We start from the raw sequence: 22,615 nt of genomic DNA on the forward strand, positions 1-22,615 counted from the left end.
ATCAAACTCAAAATGTTCCACTACGGCGGATATTCCAACTTACCTGCAACAAAGATTCATTTTCCAAATGTAATTTTGTGAAAGCTTTTATGATTCGTCCACCTGTACACCAAAAACGCAATGAAACTACTGTATTTCGATGAATAACTTCAGTTCAATTATCCACTTTACACTTTTTCACCGAAATTGCATGGACGAACACGATTTGAGATAAATGCTTAGCGATCGACATCAGTCACACCACTTTCCAACACAAGTTTCTTCCCGCCCCCCTGTGTGACTTACATCGCCGGGCACTTATTTTCACTATGGAAAACCTTCGTACTTCTTCACTGAAGGATTTCATTCCAATCACACGCCGTAAAACTTCAATGAATCACCAAATTTTACGAAATTTCCTCAACCGCCGCGTATAATTGAGAATGTAAACAAAGTTCAATCCATGTACTGAGAAAAAAAAGTTTGTGCGCATCAATGTGTGCGCGACGCTCGACGTAAAAATACGGTTCCTTTGATTGTGTTGTTTTCGCTGTACTGTGAGCAAATGCCAGAATTGTATTGTTCGTTTTGTTGAGGAATAGATTCTCATGCACATTTTGAACGTGTAAAAATAAATACTCACACGTCAGTTTCTATGGCACTTTCATAGAAGCACGCAACTTGCATTCAATGTACATTTCAACATAATGCGTTACATGTGCGTTACGTATTAGTTTTGTTAGCTACGACGCCATCCAATATATGACAAACATGGTGGGAGAATATTTTGGTGTGACAAAATTATTTCGGTGTGAGTCTATTAGAGGGCAAAATCCTCAATACGGTCAAAAGGAATTGTGTTCTTAGGCTGAATTTTGATGAGGAACAGTTAATTTTAAAGGAAATTAGTATATTCCATCATGCTGAAGGAATGGAGGGAGATGCCCGTAGATCTATATTTTCTAGTAAAACATTTTATTATAGCGTTGATGTTGCTCTGGCTGCTTGGTCGTTCATAGAAGTTAATATTCAATGTTATCTTCTTTTCCAAGCAGCCTAGAGAGCCGCGTAGTGTCGGTAGTGGTTGTCTCAACTGGCTAAGAATAACACTACGGATTGCCTGATCCTGTAGTAAAAATCTACTAATCAGGTAACCCCAATCCCAAGGTGTGATGCGACCCGTGCTGATGGATGAATGGTTGAGGGGGTTTAAAATATGCTCAATCGCTAACGGAGCCTGGAGAGCACCAGGGCGAACTCTCCAGTATGTAGCTCTTACTGCATTAGGGCGGGGCAATGATGCAGCGGACCCTCTTTCCCCAGCGACTCGTGGGACCAAAAAATGAGTGCAAATAATCAAACCAAAATAAAAGGTGTCGACTGCCTCCCTCAGTTCGAAAAAGGCCTCTCCCAGTCGGACGAAACGGAAACAGAGAATGCTTTTGGTAAGCTTGGACTGACCGAAGATGAGCTTCTCAGTAGTTCGCATGAAAACATGGAAACCGAACTCCCTCTGACACTCCCGAACGACCCAGGACTCCATCCTTCGGTTGAACCAATGGACGACGAAGAGGATGGAATTACAGTCGCAATAAACTTGACAGGATCGCAGCCATCAATCACAGGATCGAACGTCACCTCGGGTCCTATTGATGGGAAGACCGATCAACATCCAACAGATGACGCGAACAAACAAAAACCTACTGGCACCAAAAAGATCACTCGGAGCCAAAGGAAGCAGCTAAAAGCACTCCGACAAAGTGGCTTAAGCCGCCCTGAGGCCCTATCCAGAATCACGGGGGGTGAGGCTATGGTGTCAACTCCTTCGAAACGCACTCGGCAGGACCTTGACAAGTCTACAAATGCTGAAGAAGAACATAAGCAGAAACGGATGAAACAACACCTGAATCCGAGAAAGCGCGTTGGGCAACAGGAAACCAACAGCTCAACAGCCTCGACGATCAACAAACCCCCACCAGAAGATAAAAAACAGACTAGTCTAAGCTACGGTGAAATTACCAGTCGCAGGAGAGTCGGAATAATCCCAAAAGACTTCCCCACGACCCAACTTTCAACGACTCAGCTGGACGTTCTCCAGGAGGCACTGCTGCTTCGGGTTGAACAACAACGGAACGCGACAATGAAGCCCAAGTTCTCTAACCTTATCTACAAGTCTGGCCATATGGTTCTTATTTGTAAGGATCAGGAGACTGCGGAATGGGTAAAGGAGATAACACCTGCATTAAATCCCCTGGAAGGCGTTGAGTTGGTTGCAATGGATGAGGATAAGATTCAACGTCCAGAACTGATTCGAGCCTTCTTCCTTCAAAGCGCACAATACACCGAAGATCGTATCAAAGCTCTCATCGAGAGTCAGAACGATCTGATAACCAACAACTGGCGTGTCATGCAACGGCTCACTCCTAACAACAAGCATGTGGTGTGGGTCTTTAATGTAGATGGACCGTCCATGGGAAAACTCATTCAATCCAAGTTCATCCTCAACTACCGCTTTGGAGAAATACAGTTGAGGAAAGTAAAGAGCACAACCCCAAACTCCAATGACAATCCAACTGGACAGCCGACCCAAGAGAAATCTGAGGAGGCCTCTAGTAGCATCCCACAACCAACTCCCACCATACAGGCTAGCTTGTCTTCCTCTGATGGAAAAGATGCATGTTTGACCTCACTTCCTGGCCCAAGCGGTGTCACCTCAATGGCTCCCAATAAGGGCAGTGGAAATGTCAAAAGTGTAAAATTGACCACAGGGGATAAGCCAGCAGGCCTAGGTAAAGGAAAGGACAAAAACCAAAATCTAAGACATCCCCCAAAATCAAAAGTTGATGATCCGCAACATCCAAAGAAGGACGGCAAACGTCCGGAAAATGCGGAACGCCTCAGCAATGATTAAAATCCTCCAAGTGAATCTCCATCATGCTCAGTGCGCAACAGATGTGCTTTGCAGGAGATTCACAAAAGAACACCTTTCCGTGGCACTGATTCAAGAGCCATGGGTCAACAAAACTCGAATACAAGGTATTCAACTAAACTCGTGTAGGTTGGTATATGATGACAGCCAGCTCTCTCCCAGAGCAGCTATTCTAATACGCAATGATACTAAATGTTTTCCAATTACAGAATTCATCAAAAGGGACATCGTGGCGGTCAGGATGGAGGTTTCTACTGCTAGGGGCAGTACTGAGATCATTATGGTTTCGGCGTATTTCTCTGGCGACGCAGAAGACATTCCTCCTCCAGAGATGGCTGCTCTTGTCTCTTACAGTCAAAAACACAACATCCCCTTCGTCATCGGTTGTGACGCCAATGCTCATCACCTTGTATGGGGAAGTACAAACACAAATATCAGAGGTGAGCATCTTTTGCAGTTTCTTTCCTCCAAAAATATTGACATATGCAATGTCGGTGATAACCCTACATTTGAAAACATCTTACGACAAGAAGTCCTTGATCTGACTTTATGCAGTCAATCCATCTCGGATAAAATAAAAAACTGGCATGTTTCTAATGAAATATCTATGTCAGACCATAAACATATAGTCTTCGAGTGGGAAGGGGGTCTAATGATTCAAAAGTCGTTTAAAGATCCCAAGAAAACTGATTGGGAAACCTACTCAGCTATTCTCCGTTCTGAAGACTATATAATAGAGCCGAATATTCAGACTATTATACAGTTAGAAGCAGCTTCGGATTCTATTAAAAACAAAATTCTAAATGCTTATCAAGAGAGCTGTCCGATCAAAACAGTTAGTTCGAACAGAGATGTTCCATGGTGGAACTTCAACCTTGATAAACTCAGAAAAACTGCTCGGAAGGAATTCAACCGAGCCAAACGCACTTCTGATTGGAGTCTATACCGAAAGGCTCTGACAGAGTATAACAAAGAAATGAGACGAGCAAAACGGAAATCATGGGTTCTCATGTGTGAAAGCATTGAGAAAACTCCCGTAGCTGCTCGACTTCATAAAACTCTTTCGAAGGATCACTCCAATGGTTTGGGAAGTCTTCAAAGGACTGACGGTTCACGCACTGTGAAACCTCGTGAAACACTGAGTGAAATGCTAAGAGTTCACTTTCCTGATTCAATCCCACAAACGAGTCTAAATGCTGAAGGTGCCAGACTTGACGTCTCAGTTCCACACGGGTTCCTATCAGGGGACTCAGGAGCAAAAAGGGATGCAATAAAGGTTGCCAAAGAAGCTTTTACTCGCGATAGGGTTGTTAGGGCAGTGAGATCTTTCGTGCCATTCAAATCTGCTGGCATGGATGGAATCTTCCCAGCGCTTATCCAAAAAGAGGAAGAGACACTGATTCCACACATGGTAGAGATTTTTAAGGCAAGTTTAGTTCTGGGACACATTCCAAATGATTGGCGTCAAGTTCGAGTTGTCTTTATTCCAAAAGCAGGAAAAAAGGACAAAACCAACCCTAAAGCATTCCGACCGATAAGCCTATCCTCGGTAATGCTTAAAATCATGGAGAAGGTATTATGCGAGTATATAGATTCTAAATTTATGAAAACTATGCCTCTTTCTAAATCCCAATTTGCTTATCAAAGCGGAAAATCAACGGTCTCAGCACTGCACACGCTAGTGAACAAGATCGAGAAAACCTTTAATGCAAAAGAAATCGCTCTTATAGCATTTCTTGATATTGAGGGCGCGTTCGATAACGCTTCTTATTCGTCTATAGGTTCGGCAATGTTGAGGAGAAACTTCGACCCATGCATTGCAACCTGGGTACATGCTATGCTAGCAAATCGACAGATCTCATCTGAGCTGAGTGATTCGCGCATTACTGTAATGGCTACAAGGGGATGCCTTCAAGGGGGAGTACTATCTCCCTTATTGTGGTCATTAGTGGTGGACGAATTGCTAGATAGCTTAGAAAGAAGGGGTTTTGAAGTTGTTGGATACGCAGATGACGTAGTCATTATTGTACGAGGCAAATTTGACAGCGTTATTTCATCAAGGATGCAAATTGCTCTCAATCACACACTCTCCTGGTGTCAAAAAGAGAAACTAGGAATAAACCCTTCAAAAACAACAATTGTACCGTTCACAAAAAGACGAAAGGTACAACTCCACCCTCTTTTCTTGAACCAAATACAGTTAGTTTACTCAAATGAGGTCAAGTTTCTTGGCATCACACTTGACGCAAAACTAAATTGGAACACCCATCTTCAAACAATCATAAATAAAGGTCTCAATTCACTCTGGGTTTGCTCAAAGACCTGTGGTAAAACATGGGGTCTAAAACCCAGTATGATCATGTGGATCTATAAAACAATCGTTCGGCCTAGAATAACCTATGCGTCCCTTGTTTGGTGGCCTAAGACAAAGGAAGCTACGGCTAGAGCTAAGCTGAACAAAATTCAACGTACTGCCTGTATTGCCATAACCGGTGCAGTTCGTAGTACCCCCTCGTTTGCCCTAGATGCTATACTCAATCTGCCCCGGCTGGATCAATTCATAAAGCTGGATGCTGAGAAAAGTGCTCTTCGGCTAAAACGATCAACAGTCTTACTGTCAGGGGACTTAACAGGTCACCTCAGTATATTAAACGAATTTTCGATAAATCCTATTGTTGAACAATGTAGTGACTGGATGGAAAAAGTGGTAAACTATGACTCGCCATTCACGGTGGTCTTTCCTTCTCGTGAGGAATGGGAAGGAGGTGGACCCACCATTTCACCGGGATCTATTAAATTCTACACAGATGGTTCAAAAATGAATAATTTGACAGGGTCTGGAGTATACGGACCGAAAACCAAAATCTCTGTCTCTCTTGGACAGTGGCCTACAGTATTTCAAGCAGAAGTCTATGCAATCAAGGAATGTGCGCAGCTGTGTCTGAAAAGAAATTACAGACATGCCACCATCTGTATTTTCTCTGATAGTCAGTGAATAAATTGTCACCCAACACGCAGCAACAAAGACATTGTCACCTCCTATTCTTGTTGCAACAATTTTATTCCGCAACATGAGTTTGTCATTACCTGAACAGAATAGGGCCGTTGTTAATTGTACCACGATTTTCTGGTGAGTTGCAAGCTTAGTGTCAATGATGATGTCGCGCTACACGATGATTGTTCATCTGCAACAACCAGACAGCTCACCAATCCACCAGGAGGTGGATCGTGCTGAGTTGTTGAGTTGAAGGAGAGCGAAAGAAGAAAGGCACAAAAGTCTGTTTGACAGCTCTGCAGAAAGCGCGTGCGCACGGACAGAGCGCGTGCGCACGGAAAGAGCGCGTGCGCACGGAAAGAGCGCCAGTTCGGCTCGATTTGCAATGATCGGTTATTATTATTATTTTTTCGCTATTGGATATTCTATGGTTTGGTTGATCGATGTTAAAGTTTGTTTTAAAAGCGGAGCTACTTATTTTGAAACATATTGCCGTGTACAATAGTAGACAACACAACTAATTTAATTAAAATAATTTGAAATTATAATTAGTACATATACAAAAGGGGAAGAACGTTTAGGCTGGTTGTGCATTACGATAAAATCTCTTAACATAAACAATGCTTGTTGTTGGTTCTTGTGGAAGGATCAACATGTTCGGCTTAACGAATCTTATTTTAAATATCGAATAACACTCATGCAATTGAACAAAAAGGATGTGATTATAATAGACTTTTGATATTTTCAATTCTGAACCACCGCAAAAAAAAAATATTGGGAATCAAAATTCTCCTGAGAGGGATGATGTGGGGGAGGCTCATTCTAATTAATATTGTCGTTCAATTATGGGTATAAATTAAAATTGTTATTGTTCTATACATACTTATTTATTATAATTACCTGTAAATATTGATACAGCCCAATTCAAGTATTTAAATATCAAATAACAAACATAGATATGGTCGGTGTTCAGACAGACTGAACCAAGTGTTTTTTTCAATCGAGTAAGAAAAATGTACCCCAAACATGTGAAACATCAAAATATTATAGATATTTACTGTAATAATGGAACTTATCTATTTGATGATACATTTGTATCAAAATAACATGGAAGATTTAAAATTGATGGAGTTCTTTACGTATCCTTAGAGCTCCAAAATTCATCTAGTCTGGTCTGTCTAAACACCGACCATATGATTCTCAAAAACTCATGAGAATGGTATTTTACTCTTTGAACTGTTATTTAATTTGGATGTGTTTAAAAGATTTATAAATTTAATTTATTATTGATGTTACGAGCTATGTCTGTAGTTAAACTTAATGCTACACAAGAAATATATTTGAATCAAAGTATTTTTATATATAAATCATATGAAAAAAAAAAAAATGTTCCAGAAAGTACTCTAGAATTCTTTGGGAGCATCTCCCGGGATTCTTCCTTAAATCATTCATGAATCCTTCAAATCCTCTCTGGGATTGTTCTGCTGAAAATCTTGAGATTATTTCTGAATTTTCTTCCAGATATCGCTTTGGGATTCATCCAAAAAAAACGTTACCATTCCGGTATTACTTATTAGATTCTTTCGGATATCCCATTGCGATTATTCTGGACATCTTTTTGGATTTTTTTGCAGAACTCTGTATGTGATTTTGCGTGTATCTCCTTAAGGATTACTTTTGATATCCAGGAAATTAAATTCTTTGAAATTCTTGAAAATTGTTTTCGAAATACTATGGAAGATTTTTCCATAAATCCTGATGCAATCCATTTGGATATTTAAAGAGGATTTTATCAAAAAATGTACGACTCTACTAGAAATTCTTCGAGAATTCCTCCGAAAATAACTCTAGATTTTTATCCGGAAATACTTCTGTATTCTTATGAGAATGCCTCTGGTATTCTTCCAAAAATGACGAGATGCTTTCGGAAATCTTTCTGAAATTCTTCAAGAAATTCCACTGAGATTTTTACGCCAATATCTTTGAAATACTCCTGGGACTCTTACAAAAATCCTGTTGGAGTTTTTTTTTTCGGATATCTTTCTATTCTAAATTTTTCAATAAATTTTGCTGGGATTGTGCTGTAAAACCTGCTAAGATTCATCCAAAAATACGACTGTCATTCTTCCGGATATCATTCAAGAATTCCACCGGAAGTTTTCGTGAGATTCAACCGTAAATCGTTCTGGTATTTTTCAGAAATTCCATTGAGATTCTTAAAAATATCCTTCTGAAAAATTTTCTGAGAATTGTTTTGGGATTATAGAAGGATTTCCAGAAGAATTCCAAGGCGATTCACAGAAACATCACTTCTGTATGAAGGATTATCGTTAATATCTGAAATAATCCCATGAGAATTCTAAATCCAAATTACAGTGATATTCAAAAGAATCCCAGAAGTTATTTCGCCAGAATCCCTGAAAGATTTAAAGGATATTCACATACATCCAGAAGATTTCATGAATATTTTCCAGAATAATTCCGATGTCCAGATGAACTGCAGAAAGATTCATGGAATAATTTCAAACGGGATTCGGAATCATTTGAAAGTAACTTTTAGAAGATCCTCAGAAAAAGAAATCAGTAATCAAAGTAATCGAAAAAATCTCATTATTTCAAGCAATGCTCGTTGGTTAATGTCGAAGGATCAACATGTTCGGCTTAACGAATCTTATTTTAAATGTTGAATGACACCACATACAATTAAACTAGAATGTGATTACAATTCTGAATCACCGCAAAAAATATTTAGAATCACAATCCTTCTGAGAGGGATGATGTGGTGGATGCACATTCTAATTAAAATTGTCGTTCAATTATGGCGATAAATTAAAATTGTTATTGTTCCATAAATACTTGTTTATTATAATTACTTGTAAATATTGATACAGCATATAAAAAGACATTGGTCCAGAAATTACTCCAGAATTCTATGGAATTTCCCTCCTGGGATTCTTCCTTAAATCACTTATGAATCCTTCAAAACCTCTCTGGGATTGTTCTGGAAATCTAAAGATCATTTCTGATTTTTCTCTAAGTTCTTCTGGAAATCACAGAATACTTACAGATATCGCTTTGAACTCATCTAAAAAACATCGTTAGCATTCCGGTACTATATCTGAGATTCTTTCGGATATCCTTTGTGATTCTTCTGGACATCTTATTGGAATATTTGCATAAATCTGTATGTGAGTTTGCGTTTATCTCCTTAAGGATTACTTTTGAAATCCTGGAAATCAAAATCTGAATCGAAATTCTCGAAGATTCTTTCGGAAATTCAATGGAAGATTCTAACAAAAATCCTGATGCAATTCTTCTGGATATTTTTAGAGGATTTTGCCAAAAAATGTACTACGACTCTACTACAAATTCGTCGAGAATTCCTCCGAAAATAACTCTGGCCTTTTTCCGGAAATACTTCTGGGATTATTATGAGAATACCTCTGGTATTCTTCCGGAAATCACCTTAGATGCTTTCGGAATCCCTTTAGAATACTTTCGAGGATGCTTCCGAAAATCTTTCTGAAATTATTCTAGAAATGCCACTGAGATTTTTACGTCCATATTCTTGAAATTTGTCTGGGACTCTTCCAAAAATCCTGTAGGAAATCTTCCAGATATCTTTCTAGCATTCTTTCGGGAAGCCTTCTGGGATACTTTCGAAAATCTTTCTGAGGATCCTTCAAATCCTTCTGTTAAGGATTCTTGCAGAAATTCTTCCCGAATTACCTCTAGACTCTGGGAGTTTCCTGAATTTTTCAAGAAAACTGTTATTATTTCGACTATCTCTCTAGGATTCTTTCGGAAATTCTTCTACAATACCCCCAGATTTCTTTCTGTTATCCTGCTGGAGGACTTCAAAACATCTTTCAAAGATTCTTCCAGAAATTTTACTGGAATTTTTCAAGAAATTCTGCTGGGATTCTTCCGTAAAACCTGCCGAAATTAATCCGGAAATACGACTGGAATTCTGCTTGAATGATAAGCATTCAAGAATTCCACCGGAAGTTTTTGTGAGATTCAACCGTAAATTGTCCTGGTATTTTGTTTAAATACATTGAGATTCTTAGGGAAAAATATACAGGATTCTTAAAAATATCCTTCTGAAAATTCTTCTGGAAATTGCTTTGGAATTAAAGGAGGATTTCCGGAAGAATCCCAGGTCGATTTACAGAAGAACCACAGAGAAATCACTAAAATATTATCAGGGAGATTTCTAAAGGAATTATTTTAAGGATTCTCGTAAATTCCTGAAACAATCTCAGGAGAATTTCGAATGGATTTTGAATGTTTTTTTACAGTGATATCCAAAAGAATCCCAGAAGTTATTTCGCAAGAACCCCTGAAGATTCAATGAAAAGTCACAGACATCCAGACGATTTCATGAATATTTTCCAGAATAATTACGATGTCCAGAAGAGCTCCAGAAAGATTTACGGAATAATTTCAAATGGAATTTCCAGAACCATTTAAAAGTCACTTTCAAAAGATGCTCAGAAAAAGAAATCAGTAATCAAAGAATCTCATAGGTATTTTTTTAAAGTCCCAGTGACTGTCCGGTAGTTTTCTTGGAGGATTTCCATTTGAAGTCAAGAGGGATTTTCAGAAAATTCTGCCAAGGATTTAAGAAAATTTTCAAGGAAAATCAATGATAAATCACGAAAAAAAATCAAAAACACTTCCTTATGAATTCCTGTGATTTCCTCATGAATCACAGAGTTTTTTTTTCTCAAAAAATCTTAGAAAAAAATTCTAAAGAATCACGAAGGAATTTTCGGAATAATTCAGGATATATAAAATTATCTCAGGCAGAAACAATAAAATCAATAGCAATAAATCTGTAAGAATATAAGAAGGATTTCTGTAAGAATATAAGGAGGATTTACAAACAATTACAGAGGAATTTTCGGATGATTTCCATAAATAAAGATTTAAAAAAATCCCCGTCATCTGGAAGATTCTTAGCAGGATTTTCGGAAGTATTCCACAGGGATTTATGGGAGAATTCCATTGGGATTTACAAAAGAATTCCAGAGGAATTTCCGAAAGAATCCCAAGAATTTGCACGAAAGAAAGTGAAGTGAAATAATAGATTTATTTGATTATAGTCCCAGGCGTCTTTCCGAGATTATTCTAGAATAATAGGTATAATCTAAGACATTTTTCGGAAAGAATCTCAAAGGGATTTTGAAGAACTTTCAAAGAGTTTCACGGAAGAAATACTGAAGAATTACGAGGAAAATATCAGAATTTAAATAATAATTTCGATTGGATTTCCAGAAGAAATCCCGAGAAATTTTGTGAGAATCCCCGAACCCAGATTTTTAAAATAGATTCCATTACACTGGAAAGCAATCATTAAATCATTTTCGGCAGAATTCCAGAATTTTACGGCAGAATTACAGAATTTTACAGCAGAATCCTGAAAGGATTTCCATAATAACCCAAGATGGGTTTCTGGGATAGTCCAATAGGAAGTCCCAAGGAGGTTATTGGAAAAATCAGAGCGATCAAAGAAATAACTACATATAATAATTTCAGAAGGGTTTCTGAAAGAATCTCAGTGAATTTTCAAGATGTCCTCTAGCAACACAACTAATATATACTAATATTTACAACTCAATACTTAATTATAAATTGCGTTAAGGTGATTATAGAACAAAGCCACACCTCAAATTTTCAAAAGCACAAGACTTGAGAACCAAACAGCTCTCACCGTTGAAAATTTATCCCATTAGTCACCACCAGCAAGCAAGCAGATTGATTGGTTTTCAACGCAAACTGTTGTCAGATTCTCCAGTCTTGTGCCCTTGTTTGGCTTCGTTTTATAATCACCTTAAGCTGAGTGTACGCCATCCAGTTTGGGGGCGGATTGACGGTATCGAAGTGGATTAAAAACAATTATAGGAGAACGTGTGGAAAATACATATGAACTGCGCAGAATATTACGGTTGTTAAGAAAATTTTCCGGTTTGCGGTAGCCGCAGATTTCTACCGCAGCTGTCAAAGTTCTACCGCAGGCTTCGAAATCATTCCATCATTGAAGAAAACAATTCAATCATAGTATGCTTGAAAGAGAGAACGCTATGAAAAATAGCAACAAACAACGATCATCAAGACGGTATCCCCTTGGATACCTTGAATGATACCTTGAAGCCTACTGATGATTTACCAGTGCAAATCAGTGATGTGACAGCTGCGGTAGCTTTTCGTTGAACCGTAAAACGGAAAGTTTTCCCTAAAATTGCAATACATCAGACCGATTTAGCATTGCTGCGCACTTCTAAAAGCATTTTATTTTTATTAAAATGTTTGATAATAGTAGAACGACAATGATCATCAGTTGATTTTCCGCTACTGTTTTTTTTTTTAAATCACAATTGTTATTTCTTTCCGTGCACGCGCTCGGGAAATGAATCTGGCCATGGTGCAACAACCGCGCTACATTCGATGAATCCTATGCGACAAAAATTGTCGGCGCTATCCGTCAAATTCGCTCACCAAAGCTATTTTGGTGACTTTAACATCACAGCTAATATGACAAAGATCGGTCACCACGTGCGCGGCGATTTTCCGGTCTTCGCTTTTCAATTTTCGAGAACTTTCTCCGTGTTGGTAAACATTGACACATTATCAAACAGCATCCATAAAACAAATTTGGTTTTGTGTTTAAAATTACTGATTAATCGCGAGTTGAAAAGGTTGCAACAATATTGTGCTCTGTGATTGTCATGACAATTCTGCTTTTAATTGTGTCCTTATCCGCAACAGTTGTGACAAACGGTTGTGAGCAAGCTTGCTTTGTTGTTTGTTTTTCGTCTATTTTGATGATAATTTGATTCACTGCTGATAGTCAAGCAGCGCTTCAATCTTTGAAGGCTTTCACTTGCAACTCAAAACTTGTGTGGGAATGCATTCTTGCACTGAAATCCCTAGCTGAACGCAATCGAGTTAAACTATATTGGATCCCAGGACATACGGGTCTAGAGGGTAACGAAATTGCCGATCAGCTAGCAAGGAATGGATCAACCAATATGTTCATTGGTCCAGAGCCATTCCTTGGCATTTCAAACTCTGCACTAAACACGGAATTGAACAACTGGTTGTTCGGTCAAATTCAATCAAATTGGAATACAGTTTCCAATGCGAATCAGTCCAAAAGGTTCGTAACAATAAACACGACACAAACACAAAAACTTATAGGTCTCAACAAAAGGGATCTCACAATCAGCACATACATCGGTCTAATAACTGGTCACTGCCCAAGCAGATACCACTTATACAAGATCGGTGTCGTCCAAAACACAAATTGCCGTTTCTGTGACGAGACGGACGAAACCTCACAACACCTTCTCTGCTCTTGCAGTGCACACATCCATCGTAGGTTCAAAATATTTGGCAAGCACTACTTACAGCCAGCTAATATTTGGAACGCATCCCCCAGGGAGGTGGTTAGCTTTATTAGGCTGATCACGCCAGATTGGGGGAACTACAACACTGCAACCTAGGACTTCTGCCCATCAATGGCAGATGGTTCAAAGTTCAGTCAAATGCGCAAAGTATTCCGGAGGCACATTTGCTACTGGAAAACATTGTGTACATAGAGTAATAGGGTATATCACAATAGTCCTAAAAAATGGACGCAGTGATCCCACACCCGACAGAAGAAGAAGAAGATTGTGTTTTAACCACTCAATACAGCAAAGTGAGCCGTAAGTTGTGAGACGAATTTGGAAACTGATTGCGACGGAGTTGAAAACGATACGACGGATAGAGAATACGGTAAGATGCATTTTCTTTGCATTATTTCCAAAAAGATTTATTAAAATGTTACTGTACAATGCTAAAGCCGTTTTGAGAAAGAATTGTTTGGCATCGGTTTGTATCAGCATCATTCACTGCAATACTGAGAAAATTGCAGTTCTCACTGATCAATGCTTAATACGATGGATAATAGCACATCACCCTATCTAAATAAATTTCTGATGAACGAGTAGTAGTACTTACTGATGTGATTATTTACGGAATTCTTCTGAAACCTATTATATCCTGGTTTCTTTTTGTTTTGTTACATGTCTGGTTTTCTTTTTCAAGGATGAGTTCTCTAAAGTTCCTATTTTTAAGGCTCTCAGTCGCTACCAGCGCCGCTAGTGTGTCTTGCAGTAACGCTACAAGGGAGGAAAGTTGCAGAAGCCAGGATTTCACGATCTGATGAAAACAGAAACATTGACATTATTCGCGGAAAATAATATACTGAACAGTGTGACATACATTTTTATATGCTTTATTTTACTATTTTTTTCTTGAGTTTTGCAGTACAATAATTTTGCTTTTAAATTAAACTTTATGGTTTAAATAAGACTTGAATTTTATTATTTCACATTTCACTTCAGTAAGTGTTTCTTGAAAGTAGGTCATCAGATTTTGCATCTACCTTATATTCACTGTTATCCTTTGTAATTTTCATATTTGTTCTTTTTACTTGCAGTAGTTATCATGCGTGTGTGTGAGAGTGTGGTCATACATATCATTGTAGGTTTTGTTTATTAATATTCAACACCTTGTAGTCGGTACATTTATGTATGGTTTTATTATTTATATCAACTTTTTTTGTTTCTGTTCGTCTTAACATCTGCCGAAAGGGAACAATGTCAAATAAATGTTTTTACAGCGTTATATTTACTCATAACTGTACGATTTTTATATTTTCCTTTATTAGTACTTTTGCGGTTAGTTATCTCTTGTGGCTGGCATTTTGAGTTCTCGGATAGATTTGCTGTATTAAGACGCCGTCTGCTACTAATAGCTTCTACTCGCGGAGAAGGTTTAGTTAAAATATGGAAATGATTCGCAGATTTGAAGACTATTCATTGGACTATCCAAATTTTAACTGAATGGAAAAGACACCGGGAAACAGCGATGGGAAAGTGAAAGGAAGTTAGGGCCGTACAGAAGGTTCCCTACACGAGGATTCTTACACCGAGGGACACGACACTTTTCGGGAGAAAGGGGCTAGTCGATAAAACTCTGTTCAACACACGCTTTTACTCGCTTTTCGTATTCTCTGCGATTTTCCTTATATAGTTGTGCCGCCATAGAGTTCGCAGGTGAATTTGGATTAGGATCGCTAAGTAGTGACTGTAACAAGAATAAGAAAACGTGTTAAACAAATAGTTGCTTACAACAAATATAACAAAAACCTACCTGTATAGAAGTTAGAATAGCGGAAACATCATATGTTGGGCTCCATCTATTCTGAAGAATGTCCAAGCAAATGCCCCCATCGGCATAAACGTTCGGGTGGAACATCTTTGATACAAAGCGTACGGTTGGAGGTTTATTGGGATACTCCTCGGTGAACTCTATCGTCAGTTTGAAGGTGCCGTCTTCGAACGGTGTGTCGTGTGGACCGAATATTACAGCATTCCAGATCATGATGTTGTTATCTGTGGGGGCACCAGACACTCCGGTCGGTGGGTCTTCCTGGAGTCTGAAAGATATATTGCACAGGTATGAATTATTATTATAACAGCATAAATTTAGTAGTGGGTAAAGGGTAAAATACTGCCAACATATTTGGCAACCGAGAAGCAGAGATGGGACCCCGAGCCGAGTAATAATTTTTGAAAAACTTTTCAATTATCCTTGGCTTTCCACCAATTATCTCTAGATTATTATCTACTATATTTCGATTTTATCTCGACTTATTCTTCAACCTCGACCCGTATTTGACTGACAATTTCGATCAATTCAGTTACGATTCATAAAGCAATGGAGGATTGTATCATTGCATGCTAGGGCCTTCCTGCCGACTAAAATTGAATAAAATTCAAGAGACCAATAAGGAATCAAAAGAGACCAAACAGAAAAAATCGATATTAACCAGGAACTAGGAAATACTCTTAGAGTATCAATGAGGATTGATTTTTTTTATTGGGCTCAAATTATGCAATTTTTTTTATTGGGCTCAAATTATGCACCAATACTTTCACCATATAAGTGCATCTTACTGCCGAATTTCAGAAGTTTTGGTCGATGAAAACCCCCCATGACGAAGAGAACAAATCGGCCGATAATACGTAAGTCCCCCTATTTCTTTCGATCGGTTATCAAAATCAATAATTGTAAGAAATTGGCTGGAAAATTCGATAATTTATATTTTCTATTTTCAAAAAAGGCTTGTTCTTCGAAAGCATCATCAATCAGAAGCCTGATGGAAAAAATCAAGATATTTTTGGAGCAACAATTTTACAGATATATTAAAATCAATTTTCCCGTATATTTTTAAAGAATTTTTTTTTAATTTGATGGGAATTGATATGAGTAGAATTTTTTGTGTAAAAGTACGTCCTGACGGAAGTCCTAATATAGTATTAATATGAAAAATAACTTACGCCTTCATAGAGTTACTTAGTAAGTCCCCACGTCACATTCAAAGCACAACAGAAACACAATTGTTTTATTCTTAGAAGACCTATCAAAGTACATTGACAATCATCAAAATTGGCAACACTGCTATAATAAAATCGATTTTATTTTCCACATATTATTTTCATAATATGTTATTCTGAGATTACCAATTGAAAAATTCGGAGAAAACTTTTTACAATTTGCTGTAGATCGATAAATATGCGTACATGATTTTGAAAGTATGAGACTTTTTAGTAAAACTACCATAAACAGTAAAATTTATACTTAATGCTGTAGTTTAATCTCACGATTTAGCTTTCGTTTATACTAATATAGTTTCTTTAGTAATCCAAACTAGTTTTGAACACGCTTTTTACTTTTCTCTTTTGCTGGGAGTGAAAGGATGGTGTATCAGCAAATTTGGCCGTAAATGGGTAAATCACTAAAGTTACCTAATGTCATAGAATGGTGGAATATAATTGATATTTTTAAAGCTTTACCTTTAGTAGAATAGTAAAGGATACAAACATACAATTTGTTCATAAAAATAAGGATTTTTGTTTTGCGAAAAATAATGTTAAACTTTGACGGACAGCTTTTTTAAAGAGTTTATGGAAAAACTATTTAGCTCTTCAACCAAAAGCATTTTCAACGATACACAGAAAACCGATTACGATTTTATCAATAAATAAAAAAGATATAGCATGAACAAAGTGTCCACTTTATAAAATGAACAGTCCTTAAAAATGATGTAAAAATTCTTACAACTCGTGTAGTAAACTTAAACAACTGTGAATATTTCTATGCTAAACTTACCCTAATAAAAATAAAATAGTTCAGAATCATAATCAGACATCTATGTTCTAGTTCATTCAACATGGAATGTCTGTGATGCCAATGAAACATTCAGCATCCTTGGAAGGGAATGATTTTCGGTGCCGAGCTGATCAAATTCACCCCAGTGATCAATTGGGTCCTAAAATTTTAATGAAATCTTGCTTTTATTCAATAACACGAAAGAACGTTTTACTGCAACTGAGGGATTCCACGGAGGCATGCAAGTCGATTCTGATCGACCATTTCAAAAATATCTGAAACTTTGCAATTTTTCGAGCCTATGTCAATTTAAATCAAAGTACGGAATTGATGCAGAATGGCATTTCTTTGCTACGTCACATGGCAAAGGTCCTTGTGATGCTATTGGAGGAACCATAAAGCGCATGGCCACAAGAGCAAGTTTAGCCAAAGAACGTGAGCATCCAATTAAAACTGCAAAAGAACTATTTGATTGGGCGAATCGCAGAAAAGAAGAAGATTTAACAAAATTATCATTTTGTTTTACTACTACTGAAGAGTACGAATTAACGGCATCAGAGCTCAGCGAGCAATATAATAACGCGAAAACGATCCAAGGAACCCAAAAATTTCACTGTTTCATTCCATCATTCCATTGTCAGAAAATAAAATTAAAGCAAAACTATACTCGAACTGTACTGATAATGATGCAAAAGTGTTCGATATTGTAAAAAAATTGAATAACAATAAATAAATAAATAAGTATTAATAAAATGTTTTCATGATCTCATAACGCATACCCAAATCCAAAACTTTTAAAGTTTATATATAACATTTAGAAACTCATCGATCATACTCTAAAAAAAATATCCTGGTAAAAAAAATATTTTATTTTCGTGTAATCTGTTAATTCATTTTAATTTATACATATATACATATACATAATATTTATACATATAACATACATAATACTAATGAATACATGAAAACGACTTGTTTAATTCACGCAAGGCCCTTAACAATAAAATCAGCAACAAACTGCGGTTCCGGTATTAATTTACACCGAAAAAAAAATTTTTTTTTTTACTTTATTTAGTTGTCTAACTTTGTTTCTTTAGTTGTCTAACAATCGAACGAACCGTTTTTGCTGTGCAGCTTTTTGAATATTTTTGAACCATTTTCACATACACCCTTTTGAAAAGTTAGTCGTGACTCAACTTGAAGATTTGATATCGGAAAATGACGATTTAGATGGAACTGGAAAACTGTGCAAAGTTTCAGCTCAATAGAAAAAAATGAATTAAAAAATTTACCAAATTTTGGTGCTGTTGCTTGGAATCACTCAACTACTTTAGCAATTTTTCGCGCTCAAATAGCGGCTATATCATGTTCAAACTTTAATTTAAAAATGGGGTCCATAAATGAACCTTGACACTTGAGATCATGTTTGACGTTCGCTTAGTCGACAAAAACACCACAGGGGTTGTTCCTATCTCACATTTCGGAAGGGACACGGAAAACAAAATGCACCCAAAATTTGAGTTTAAGCCAATGGGTGTGACAAAATAAAAAAAAAACATAAACAATGTTTTTTGAACTCAAACCAACAGAAAACATTAGAAAATTGAGTAAACATGTGTTATTAACCTAAACTTGAGCGTTTGGCACTAAAATTGGGACATGGCTTTAGGACCCTATTCGCCCCCGGATTACGGTATCACTCTTCTCTAGGAATTTCATCAAACATTAGTTCACGCACTATCCCAGCTTCCTTCAAGTTTTAATTCAATTATTCTTTTATAGATTTTTCGAAGTATTCCTACAAGATTTTTGTTTAGGAGCCTTCAAGAATTGAACCAGTAAATTGTCTCTGGTTATCTTCAGCAATAGAGTCGTAAAATGTTCAATAATATCTTGTTTTTATTTAATAAAACGAAAGAGCATATTACTGCAACTACTTTAGCAATTTTTTCCGCTCCAATAACGGCTATATCATATTTAAACTTTAATTTAAAAATTAGTTCCATAAATTAACCTTGACTCTTTTAATCATGTTTGACGTTTGCTTAGTTGACAAAAACACCACAGGGGTTTTAGTTTTAACACTGGGGTTGTTCCTATCTGACATTTCGGAAGAGACACGGGAAAGAAAATACACCCATAATTTGAGTTTAAGCCAAGGGGTGTGACAAAATCTAAAATAAACATGAACAATATTTTTTGGACCTAAACAAACGTAAAACATTAAAAAATTGAGTAAACATATGTTTTTGAAGTAGATGAAAAAACCGAATTTAGTACTATACCATTTAATTCCACTAGAGTTTGTGGCTACATGTTTTTGGCCTAAACTGAAGCGTTTGGCACTAAAACTGGGACAGGGCTTTAGGACCCTATTACTAGGATTTTTTATAGATTCAACCACAAATCAAAGTCATCTGTGAATTTCTCCATTAAATAATTCGGTGATTATTGAAAGTTCCATCAATTACTCTATACATTCCTCCAAATGTTTTTCGATGCATTCAGTAGGTGATTTTTCCAGTAATTCTTCTTGCAATTTCTTCAGGGACCGTCCATTAATAACGAAGACACATTTTCGGTTCCGCAGAGCGCAAACTGGACACAATGGATCCGGATTCCGTCGCTCGCCCACAAGGAGCATGCAACAGATTCAACGGATCCAACACTACTCCGATAATAGTCGGATTAGTGGTGAATGCGTCAAAAACTATAAGTGCATGCTGATAGGTAGAATCGAGCGTGACAGGGCTCGCATGGGAAGCAGTGTTACGATAGACGGAAATACTTTCGATGTTCGTCTGATGCAGGGGTGAATTGTAAACTTGAATATAATGTTTTGGCAAATTAACAATCTTATGCAGAAAATGAACAGCTCAGTATATGAGCATTTGTAGTAAAAATACGTGAATTTCTATTGAGGGACCCAAACGCAAAATTAAGTGACATGTTGATCGATTTTGAGTGAAGTGTACTGAACAACTACTGTTTCCAAGCTTTCCAACGGTAGAACAGGTAAATTTGAGATTAAGGAATCGCCACAGGTCTAATGAGTTCGTAAACCTCGAATCCTTGTTACAGGCTGACTATAACGTTAGTATTGAAATACGGAGGCGCATTCTCAATGTAAATCGTGCCTACCTTGGGCTCCAGAAGCCACTGCGGTCGAGAAAGATGAATCGCACCGATCTTATTATGTACAACACTAATAGGACCGGTGGCCCTCTCCTCTATGGACATGAAACTTGCAAGCTCTTGAAGTGTTCGAACGACGGGTAGTTATGGTCATCTTTGACGGTGTGCAGAAGAACGATGTGTGGCGTCGGAGAATAAATCACGAGATCGCCAGACTCTACAGTGAATTCAGCATTTAGTATTTAACGTAAGCCGGAAGGGTGCGCTTAGCTGAGTATGTTTCATGACTACCGGACTACATACCTGCAAAATTGAAATTCACATCGAATCCGGTTGGCATAAGTAGGCATGGGTCGCAGTGAGCGAGATGACTTGATCAAGTGCAACAGGATATTTACAACGTGGGCCGAAATCGTAATTGGAGAGACACAACTATGGATCGAGTAAACCGGCGTAAAATCGCTGCGACTCAAAAATTATCATTTATTCACCAGCAAATAAAAAAAAAAAACAAGTTTTTTCCTTAAAATTAAAAAAAAAACTACAGTTACAATAAGCTACACACTTGATTACTAATGGCTTTTAGAGCGAGATCATAAATTAATCGAGATACAGATTTAAAAAAAGCAACTGTAACAGATATCCCTAGAGAAATGTCTGATCAGATTTTGTGAGGAATCATACTTTAATCTCCTGGTTTCTGTTATGTTCATTTTTGTTTTGTTTCAATACTGTTTGGTCTCTTTTTAGGCAAGGGGTCACTAAAGGTCCTCTTTTCAAGACACTCAGTCGCTATCAGCCCTGGAAAACAAGGGCGAACTCGGACAAACGTGAAATTGCGACTGTCTTGCACGACAGCTCGGGAAGGAATGATATTAAAGTTTTGTCCGTCATTGTATATCTTCTTCTTCTTCGTCCCTACTGGGACCGAGCCTGCTTCTCAGCTTAGTATTCAATGGGCACTTCCACAGTTATTTTTTTTTGTATGGTATTCAGTTGGAGCTGCCTGACAGCTTAACTTGTCAAGGCTGAACCCTCGGTCTGGCTTTTGCCAAGTTTCCCCTCTACCAGGACCAATACTCAGACGGACTAGGCTATGGTGCCCACATGAACATTGTTTTTTATTTATATTGTGACGTGGTAGATTTTTAAAAATACCCATATTACCTTGCTTCTGAAGAAAGGAAGCATTGTGAAAATCAGCAGCTATATTAGAATTTGTTTGAAATAGTAGTGTCATTACTAATATTGTCTAGTCGAAATGGTTTTGAATAATTTGTCATTTAAGGGCTATTTCGATTACTCCTGTCTTTTACGTAAGATTAGAATCTTAAATATCAATTGTCGTCAAGTCTTAACAAAATTGGCTGTTTAGTAGTAGTTCTAGTTAATTTCGTTTTTTGTTGTTAAAAGTATTTATTGGTCATTACGTTCATATATCCTTAAAGAATAAGTCACTTTCCTTGTCTGTTCAACAATTTCTCGCAACTAGCAAGTGTACCCTAATGATCGATCTCAGGCGTCTTACTTTCAATAGTCATTATTATAGTGAATATTTAAGAGTAAAGTTACCTTAGGCTTCTATTAAGTCTCCTACAAGATTCACTTTTCGTTGGCAAATGCAATGCTTCACAACGCCTACTTTCTACTTGTAAATTTTGTGAAAGTGAAGCTGGAATTAGATTGTTTATACCATTGTTACAAAAAAGATATTCCTTGTTATGGTAATGTAAAAACCATAATAAAATAAGATTGTCGCCACTTATTTCTACTCAGTGAATCTACTAGTCATTTTCCTCAGAGTTATATTCCCTACGTCGTATATGATAACGATGTATCTAGCTAGCTAATAGTAAGAGTAGCTACGGATCATTCTGATTAGCAAAAGGCAAACTGAACATCGCGAATAGTATTAATGTCCACTTCGAATAGATTAATTATTTGAAATGGGCATCAATTCAATCAATAACGCAGAATGTCCGTTGGATCACATCCGAGATATTAGTGCGTCTATGCCATATGAGTTATGACGCGGCTTTAAGCAAAAAATGCCAAAATGTGATACCACTTTGGTTTCCATCATATGGGCTACGCTAATGGATTATGCCCTCCCATCGCGGCAAGGTCTCATAACCAAGGTGAGGCGGCTTAGTCGCGGTCCCATACTTTTGACTATATTCTATGCAAAAATAAAAATTACTAGTAAAAACAACCTTTATATGTGCGTAAATTGTGCATACAGTTTTTATTTTACAAAAAAAGACGATAAGTTTGATATTTAATCGGTAATGCAAAATTTCAAACGGAAGAAGCAAACCAAAAAGACGTCCAAGTTAAAACTAAACGATTAT

General features: G+C 37.3%; 1 protein-coding gene across 1 annotated transcript in view; it reads right to left on the bottom strand.

The window, feature by feature from the left end:
• Positions 1 to 14,171: 14,171 nt before the first annotated feature.
• The window catches only part of LOC5573574 (ubiquitin-conjugating enzyme E2-17 kDa), a 38,000-nt gene continuing 29,556 nt past the window's right edge, over positions 14,172 to 22,615 (bottom strand). The window contains exons 2-3 of the mRNA XM_001654657.2: positions 15,108 to 15,393; positions 14,172 to 15,041 (exon numbers count right to left, since the gene is read on the bottom strand). Of these exons, the coding sequence (XP_001654707.1) occupies positions 14,916 to 15,041; positions 15,108 to 15,393 (412 nt within the window). The 3' untranslated portion in view covers positions 14,172 to 14,915. The remainder of the gene's footprint in view (positions 15,042 to 15,107; positions 15,394 to 22,615) is intronic.

This window comes from Aedes aegypti, chromosome 3, assembly GCF_002204515.2.
Source record: "Aedes aegypti strain LVP_AGWG chromosome 3, AaegL5.0 Primary Assembly, whole genome shotgun sequence".
Taxonomy (NCBI): domain Eukaryota; kingdom Metazoa; phylum Arthropoda; class Insecta; order Diptera; family Culicidae; genus Aedes; species Aedes aegypti.